Source organism: Mirounga angustirostris, unplaced genomic scaffold (genome assembly GCF_029215605.1).
Source record: "Mirounga angustirostris isolate CCGP_5_RB_7025 unplaced genomic scaffold, mMirAng1.0.hap1 SCAF_9, whole genome shotgun sequence".
Lineage (NCBI taxonomy): Eukaryota > Metazoa > Chordata > Mammalia > Carnivora > Phocidae > Mirounga > Mirounga angustirostris.
Window position 1 is genome coordinate 1,203,327 of NW_026991717.1, and position 8,498 is coordinate 1,211,824.

The 8,498-nt window shown below is 50.8% G+C and overlaps 1 protein-coding gene across 1 annotated transcript; it reads left to right on the forward strand.

The window, feature by feature from the left end:
* The first annotated feature begins 1,216 nt into the window (after positions 1–1,216).
* On the forward strand, positions 1,217–2,930 carry ANKRD34C (ankyrin repeat domain 34C). The gene has a single exon (XM_045901836.2). It carries the CDS (start codon positions 1,217–1,219, stop codon positions 2,819–2,821), a length of 1,605 nt encoding a protein of 534 aa, XP_045757792.1. The 3' UTR covers positions 2,822–2,930.
* Positions 2,931–8,498: the final 5,568 nt, after the last annotated feature.

Genomic DNA, 8,498 nt, shown 5'->3' on the forward strand with positions numbered 1-8,498 from the left:
CAAGTACCTCTTAATGTGTTAAGAATTTATAAAGGATATGGATCCGTCTCTCAACTTCAGCCAAGAAAGGCTTTTGACTTCCAATGTAATAGAGGATTGTAAACTGATCAGTAACTGCTCAGGGTAGTGGGGTCAGGGGAGGAACGATGTGCCTCAGGTGAGGAGCTATGTCCATCTGCTCAGCAGGAGCCTGGAGGGACGGAGTCCCCGTGGAGGGGCTGTGCCGGCACAGATGTGGGCCAGGGAGGGTCCCCCGTCCTTATCTGCAGAAGGCCTCTCCAGCAGCACCGGGTCTGGGGGCTCCGGGTGCAGGAACTCAGGGACGGACACGGGGACAACCAAACCAGAAAAGCCGGGTTTGGCAGAACTCAGCTGAGGGGGCTCCGGGGTGGGCAGGCGGGCAGTCCCGTCCATCCTCTGCCCCATACCTGTTCATGGGAAGGATGTGGTGTGGCATCGTTCTGGAAGACTAGGAGGAGGATGGAGAGGATTCTGACATCTGCAGGAAAAGTAGCGACTGCAACCCGGAAGGGGGTAGCGAGATTGATTTTGCTTTACAATGACTTTTTTCCCCCTGATTTCTCCCCTATGACAACAGTAATGCATGCTTATTTCAGGAAGTACAGCAAAAAGAAGATGAAAACCGTCCATAATTCCCTTACCATTCTGGTGTGTTTCCTGCTGGCAGAACAATGCAGTGAACGATCCTTTACGAGGTGACCCGTGACGTGTGTATCGCTGCTCAGTGCTGGGGCTACGGCGGCGAACAAGGCAGACACACACCTTTCCTTGTGGGATGTGACGCCGGTGTGCCCACAGGCACGAAGCATGGTCTCCCACACGACATTCCAGGTAAGCATCGGGCGGGGAGCCCAGCGACGGCCGTTTGTCTTGCTTACTCTGCGCTAGCCCCCGGGTCAGCTGCCTTACTGTGGTGAGGGTTTTCTGTACGTGCTCTTGTTCGAGCTCCACCCTGGCTCTATGAGGCGCTGCCATCATCCCCCTGACCCCCCTTCCCCCACACACATCACAGATGAGGAAACAGATGCAGACAAGCCGGATCACCTGGCATCACTTGGGACCAGGTGGGATACGACTGCATCCAGCCCTGTACCAGCCACACCACTCAGGTCAGCTACAGAGCACACGACATTCTTCTCTCTTCTTCCCTTGCTAGGTCTGATCGCCACGGTGGCTCGGAGGCGCTGAGGCCAGCATGATGGACGACGACACGGAGCTGAGGACCGATGGAAACTCACTCCTAAAGGCGGTGTGGCTAGGGAGGCTCAGGCTGACCAGGCTCCTCCTGGAAGGGGGCGCTTATATCAACGAAAGCAATGACAAAGGGGAGACCGCTCTCATGGTGGCGTGCATCACCAAGCACGTGGACCAGCAGAGCATCAGCAAGTCCAAGATGGTGAAGTACCTGCTGGACAACAGGGCGGACCCCAACATCCAGGACAAGTCTGGCAAGACGGCGCTCATCCACGCGTGCATCAGGAGGGCTGGGGGAGAAGTGGTGTCCCTACTCCTGGAGAACGGGGCGGACCCCAGCCTCGAGGACCGCACTGGGGCTTCGGCCCTGGTCTACGCGATCAACGCAGATGACAAAGACGCCCTGAAGCACCTGCTTGATGCCTGCAAAGCCAAAGGGAAGGAGGTGATTATTATAACAACAGATAAATCCTCATCAGGCACCAAAACCACCAAGCAGTATCTCAATGTGCCTCCTTCCCCCAAAGTGGAAGACCGGCGGTCACCTCCACTGTGCATGTCTCCTTCGGAGATCGAACTGAAGGCTCCAGGCCTGGGCTCTCCACCCAATGAGAGGGAAGATGATCTCTTCAGCCTCCAAACAGGGCATCTGAGTGGTTGCAACACCGCCAAGTCTCCGAATGAGCCTGGGTCACCCACCAGGAAAGTAGGGAGCCTCAAGAGGGCCCGCCTGCCCCAGCTGAAGAGGCTCCAGTCTGAACCCTGGGGCCTGATTGCGCCCTCCGTGCTGGCTGCTAACATGCGTCAGGACGAGACCCACGGCCCCAGCCCAGACAGTGAGGTCATCAAGAGCATCAGCGATGTGTCCTTCCCCAAAAAGGGGCCGCTCTCCAGAACCAACAGTATCGATGGCAAAGACCCCACCCTCTTTCCCACAGTCACGGAGCAGGTTCTGAAGATCCCAGCCTCCCCGGCACCAGCATCCTGGAAGGCAGCCTATGAGAAGGGTCAGTCTTCCCACCCTCGTCTAGCCCGAAGAGGAACTCTCCCTGTCGACCAGGAGAAGGCAGGTGTCAGTCCAGCAGGGCCCCCTGCTCTCAAAGATTCAGTGTCCCTCAAACGGCTAGAGAGTGATCTGCATGATTTAGACTTACAGGCAGGGGCTGACCAGCTCAGCTCGGGTTCCCTGGAGTCAAGCAAAGGGCCCTCGGACAGGAAGAGGCTCAACGGCTCCCTCCTGGCTCTCTTCCACGGCTCGCGGGAGTCCCTGGACGCTGCGCCCAGCACGTCCCCCAACTCAGCGCGCCGCAGGCCACCGCATCTCCTGGAAAGGCGAGGTTCTGGAACTCTGCTGCTGGACCGAATTTCGCACACCAGGCCCGGCTTCCTTCCGCCTTTAAATGTAAGTGTGAACCCACCTATCCCTGACATCAGATCTAGCAGCAAACCTGCTCCACTTGCGAGTGGCTTAAAACCCATGGTTCCCGTTGCTCCAAGTTCACCAAAGAGAGTTGACTTGAGAAGTAAAAGGAAGCTCCTCAGGAGGCACTCTATGCAAGTGGAGCAGATGATGCAGCTGTCGGACTTTGAAGAAATCATGACCTAGAAGCTTTCAGAGGGGTTAAAAAAAACCAGACTCTGTGTAGTTAACAACAGGCACCACCATCCAGAGCAGCATAGCCGGGCAGACCCTGTGCGTCCCGTGCATCCCTCAGCACTGGTGGCAGGGATGGAGCGGGGTGCAGCTTCCCTGCTGAAATGGTCTCTGGGTTTGTACAGCTTTACTTGAAAAGAGCTCAGGATAATTGGGTTCTAGACACAAAATCACCAAAACAAAATTCTCCAACGGAAGGAAGCCTTCGGGGTTTGGAGGGAACACAGCAAGTACAACGATCCAGGCCCCCGATACCAGCTCTTCTCCACCAGACGAATAAGAACGTAGATCCCAAGACGGTTTTCAAGGCACGCCCTTTGTAATAAATCTATAAAGTGCCTACAGAGAAGATGAAGCTTTCACGTTTGTCAGGATGTGCAGAAGCTCAACACCACCCCCTGAGCTCTGAAATCTGGTAGCTGGGCAGCAGACCTCCCCATCAGAGAGATGTGCAGTGTGCGGCGGGTCCCCAACTATCGTAACCACGTGTCCCCCGAATCCTGATGGGCCATACTCGGGGGCGCCTGGGAGACACAGCCTGTCTCCCTTCCGCCCTGACACTAGCTCTGTGCCGAAATCTTGTGAAAAAACAGTCAGGGGCTGTTAATTAATTTGGAGTTGAATGTGATACAATTTCCAGAATAGACTGGTTTCTTGCTTGTTCTTAAGAAAACTTGATGAGATTCCCCCAAAGCCAGAATGATAAATAATGATGGCACAGGCACGGACAAAGAGCACAAGTGGGTGCTTCTCAGGCCGGAAGCCACGGGACCGCATTGAATTCTGTAGCCTGATCATGTTAAGGGGCGCGGGACTGTCCTTTCAGCTACTCTTGTCTAGGTAATTCAAGAAAAATCCAGTTTCTGCTTTGCCTGAATTATCCACATGATGGGAGGTTTGTAGAAATGACCCGAGCGACCCTTTCCAGCCACGTTGCACACACCCAAGAAGGGAAGCAGAGACTCAGCACATGTGGAGTGATGTAGGCACATTTCAGATAAAGATGTTCCCGGTTATCTCCTAGTTACTTTACCCTTCCTGTTGCTCAGACATGTTGGTTCTAGGGTTAGAAGAATTTGGTGGTCCCTGGGGGTTGTGTACCTCAGAGGAATGAGTAAAGGCTCTGAGATTTGGGTTTGCATCCCTGTTTCATCATTCACCAACTTTCCACTCCCGCATTGGCAAAATGGGGTTGGCAGCGCTCCACCTTGAAAGGGCGAGGGGGATTGAAGTGCCCGCTGCTGAGCCTGGCACAGACAAGTAACTGGATAGCGGGTAGCTAATTCTGATTCACATCTTCAGAACTCCGAAGCTTCCAAGTCCCAAATAATACATAATACCCCACACAAGATGGAATTAAGTCCAGCTGAAAAATTCAAGTGTCTCCTTGAGATCCCCAGTCGGGCCCTAGTACTGAGCCCGAAGTACGTTGGTAGAGTAAACTACATTCTGCCACATCGGCTCTACACATTACAGCATTTCTATAATGACGTCTGCTAGATGGTTATCTGAATATCCCAAACAAAAGTGCGGACGATGCTTACAAATAAACCGAATGTTTATTTCTTAATCATTCCTTCCGGGCAGGCCCATACTCAAACTTGGCACTTTTGAAATTTTAGGCGGATGAGTCTTTGTCACTGGGGGGCGGGCTGTCCTGTGTGCGGTAGGAGGCTCAGCAGCATCCCTGGCCTCTACCCGCCAGACACCAGTAGCATCTTCCTCCTAGTTGCGACAACCAGAAATGTCTCCAGACATGCTGTGGGGGCAACATCACCTCGGCTGATCACCGCTGCTTGAGGAGGATGACAGTGTACCTGGCAGAAATCTGTCGAGACCAACACAGCCGCGTGAAGGTGTGGGTCTGGCTGGGTCAGCCCTCCCACTGACCTGAAGCCAATTGAATTGTGCTTTAGTAGGATCACTAATCGATCCATAACTCGGGCCCTTGGGGTTCTTGGCCAGCACACACAGGGGAGTGCTATTAGAATTAGATTTGTACTTTGCAGGGAGGGAAGAAAAGCACGTAAGCTAGTGAAAAGCTAGGGCTCACGAACTTGGTTTAGGGTGGAAAATCCATATGCTTCTCAGGACCACTGAGTCACGAACGGTCCTTGCCAAATGGACGTGATTGCAGGCAAGGAAACAATTCTCCAACGCATTAGAGAGAATCACACCGACAACAATTGATCTCAGCAGCTCATTAAACACACACACGTACCCTCCAACTGTTGTTACTGCCTGCTAAAGCTGACCTCTGCTGGTAGATCTAGCTGTGGGAATCTACTAGATCTCTGCTAGTAGATCTAACGCTGCACACGTGCATTTTTCCAAACCTTTAGCTAAGATTCGAAAGCCTAATTTATCCTAAGTAGTGAATGAGGCACATTCATAGCGATTACCTCAGGCAGAACAAGGAACGTGATGGCTACTCATCCGGAATAACCTGCCGGTCCCATGAATGCCCACGGCAGGTGCTCCAGGGCCCTCATGCCTGCCTCCGTCACTTGTGACCTGTCCATTGGCCTTTCTCTGGACAGCCTCCAGGACAGTACCTTCATCCCTGTTTGATGGTGCATCAGCCGGATTAGATTGTTCCAGACTAGTACGACCACAACACTTCATCACGCTCAATGCAGAAATAGGCGATTTTTGTCCATGTTAACGCACCTCACAAGGATGCTTAGATTCAACTATGTTTTCCAGATCAGAGATGAGCTTTTCTTTCCCGAACTGTAGTGTCACTACAAATGTTAGCTGCAAACTGTAGTTAAGACTTCCTGGAGTGTTTATCAAAATATATTCTAGAGCAGGAGTCTAAAGTTTAAAAGTCTGGAGCTTCAGTTTAATTTCTAGACGCCCCGAAGCCGGTTTTTGTTTGTTTGTTTAAACCCACTGTCTTGATTCTCTTAGAATTTCATCAAGTACACAGTGTCCTGCAAAGTGCAGGCTGTGAGTGACCCTCCTCCTTTGTGTGCGTTGTTGGTGCTTCGGACCTACCGTGTGTTGCTTGAACTGGTTCTCTGTGGCATTAGACTCTAGTCTCAAGCTGACATGCTCAAAGACGTGTCCAAATCCAAGTAACGGAACTGCCTAGATATTTCTAACATGTCAATAAAGGATATATTGCAATCCTTCAATAGCATGCCCCATTTTTGGTAGTGAAACCTCAATGACAAATGTTACTTTTTCCTTACGACGGGGTTGACACGACTTCCTGGGAATGTCAACCTTAGCAGATGCCCGATATTTTACGCATGCATAATTTTAAAAATTAATTTTTACTTACACAAGTATTGTAGTTTCTTCTTGGTTAAACCAAAGGCAAAGGACAAGACGGTGCATTTCCACAGTGAGAGGTGGGTGTCTGTTCTCTGCCCCCACTGCTTGGGCTCCCTGGGGGGCGGAGGGGGCTACCACACGCTGCCGTCGCTGGAGCTCCCTCCTTGAGTCCTACGTCTAATGTCGATGAGTGTTAACATAAACTCCTGCTCAAGGACAGAGCATAAGTATCAAGCGGACTAGCCCTTGTCTCTTAGAGTCTGGGGTCTGAGATTCACATTTCATCTGCACTCCCCGATTCTCTGGACAGTTCAAACCTTACCTTTAGGTTCTCCCCTAGACTACTGAAATAACTTATGTTAACAAAAAGAAAAAAAAAAAGGACTAGTTTCAGTATGTCTGTTTCCCACGTCTGTCTTCAGGAAAGGCAGGCCCATGTCATTTCTAAACCCCTAGAGGAGAGATTATGAGGGACCCTACGGGGGGAGGAGAAACTGATGGGACTGGTGGGGGAGAAGTGATGAGGGATGAGGCCACAGGGGTCCACCTGGAGGGAGAGGGGGCATTTCCAAGATTGATAGAAGGTTAGAAACTTGGGGTCCCTTGAGCGGAACTTGCCTCCTTCCAGAGCAAAACCACAGAGGGGAGAGGCTGCATGATGCATCCTGGGCGGCTGGGCGGGGGGTCAAGCTGGGCAGGAGGGCATGGGAGCTGCTTGCCCTGAAGGAACGCTGCGGCTTGGACAGTGCACACATCAGCATGACCGGTGAGCCCAAACACTGTGCACTGTTGAAGACCGTCACAGAACGGGGCTCCTCCAGGACCGAGATGGACACACTTATTGTCTTTGTTAAGGTGGGGGATGGGGGGCAAGATCCATTTTAATTTGATATAGAAAAGTAAAGAAGTGTGATGCTTCTTACATTCAATGGTAATGAAATGAAATTCATAGTAATCCGTGCTCTATAGCCCATGGAACGCACAGCTAGGAAGGAAAAAACCTGTATCACACTTGGAATTTGCCTGAGGGGGGCGGAGGTCCTCAGACTTCAGGGAACAAAAGGGAGGTAATTGTTTTCCAGCTGTAGTAATACCAGGTCAGGTCCACAGAGGGATTAGTGTTGACAGTTCTCCCTGGGAATCCCTGGGTGCAGGTGGTTCTGGGATCGACTAATTGTGGACAGGGGGTCTGAAGTCCTACAGTAAAAATGTAGCACCACCCACTGGTGACAAAGGTCGGCATTACGTGGAAGGATGGGGAAGGAAGAGGAACAGAAGGGGAGAGGGAATGAAAGGACCTAAGAGGTCAAGGTCCTGCCAGTGTGAACCAGCCCAAAGTAATAGCCCGTGAAGGAAGACCCCCGGGATCTCCATTCTGGAGTCCTCTGCCTCACTCGGGATGATGGACCCAGAATCACAAACACTCCTGATCTAGAGCACAAAGGATTTCTCATATGGTGAGAGGTAAGGGTCTAAATTAATTTTTTAGTTATCCCATTAGAATTTAATAAGGACTTAATCCATCTTTTTTTTTTTTTTTTTTTTTTTTGCTGCCTTAGGCACTGTTGGTTGCCTATCTGGTTTGATTTCTCCCTTCTCCTCCTTTCTGTTAGATCCTGATTTTGTTCATGTAGTCACTCAATATCCTTGTCTCTCTTTTGACTGAAGCTAAGCTGCTCCATCCCCAGCTCCCTCCAAGGGAAGTCCTGATTGGTCTGAGTTAATCATGACATTCTCCTTATCAGCGACTGGCTAAAGGATCTAGCCTAAGCCAACCACCATGCGGCTTTCGTGTCAGGGCCTTAGATCCAGAGATGGATGCATGGCCTAATTGGGCCAAGTGGACTGAAGGAAAGGACATACATCCCATGGTTGAAAGATTTTCTCTTCCTTCCACTAGACATGACCAAATAAACATGTTGTCTCAAAGCTTATTTGTTTGGTTTGACAACCCTCCTTTGACAATGAGAGAATAGAGTCTAAGGATAAAGCCAACATGAAAAGGGGGGTAGAGCTGGGAGGAAAGTGGACTGGAGCCTTGATCATGCTATGCCTGCAGCCTGTCTCACATCTGAACTTTCTGTTACATGAAACAAGATATTCTTGTGTCATTTAATCTAGTTAGAGTTGGTTTTTCATTTACTTGGGACACCTTGTGAATTGGTTGTTTATTCAGTCTCTGCTTGAATATTTTTATTTTTTTAAAGATTTTATTTATTTATTTGAGAGAGAGAATGAGAGAGAGAGAGCACATGAGAGGGGGGAGGGTCAGAGGGAGAAGCGGACTCCCTGCTGAGCAGGGAGCCTGATGCGGGACTCGATCCCGGGACTCCAGGATCATGACCTG

Coding starts and splice junctions, on each gene's coding strand:
- ANKRD34C (XM_045901836.2), top strand. CDS start 1,217: ATGATGGACGACGACACGGAGCTGAGGACCGATGGAAACTCACTCCTA.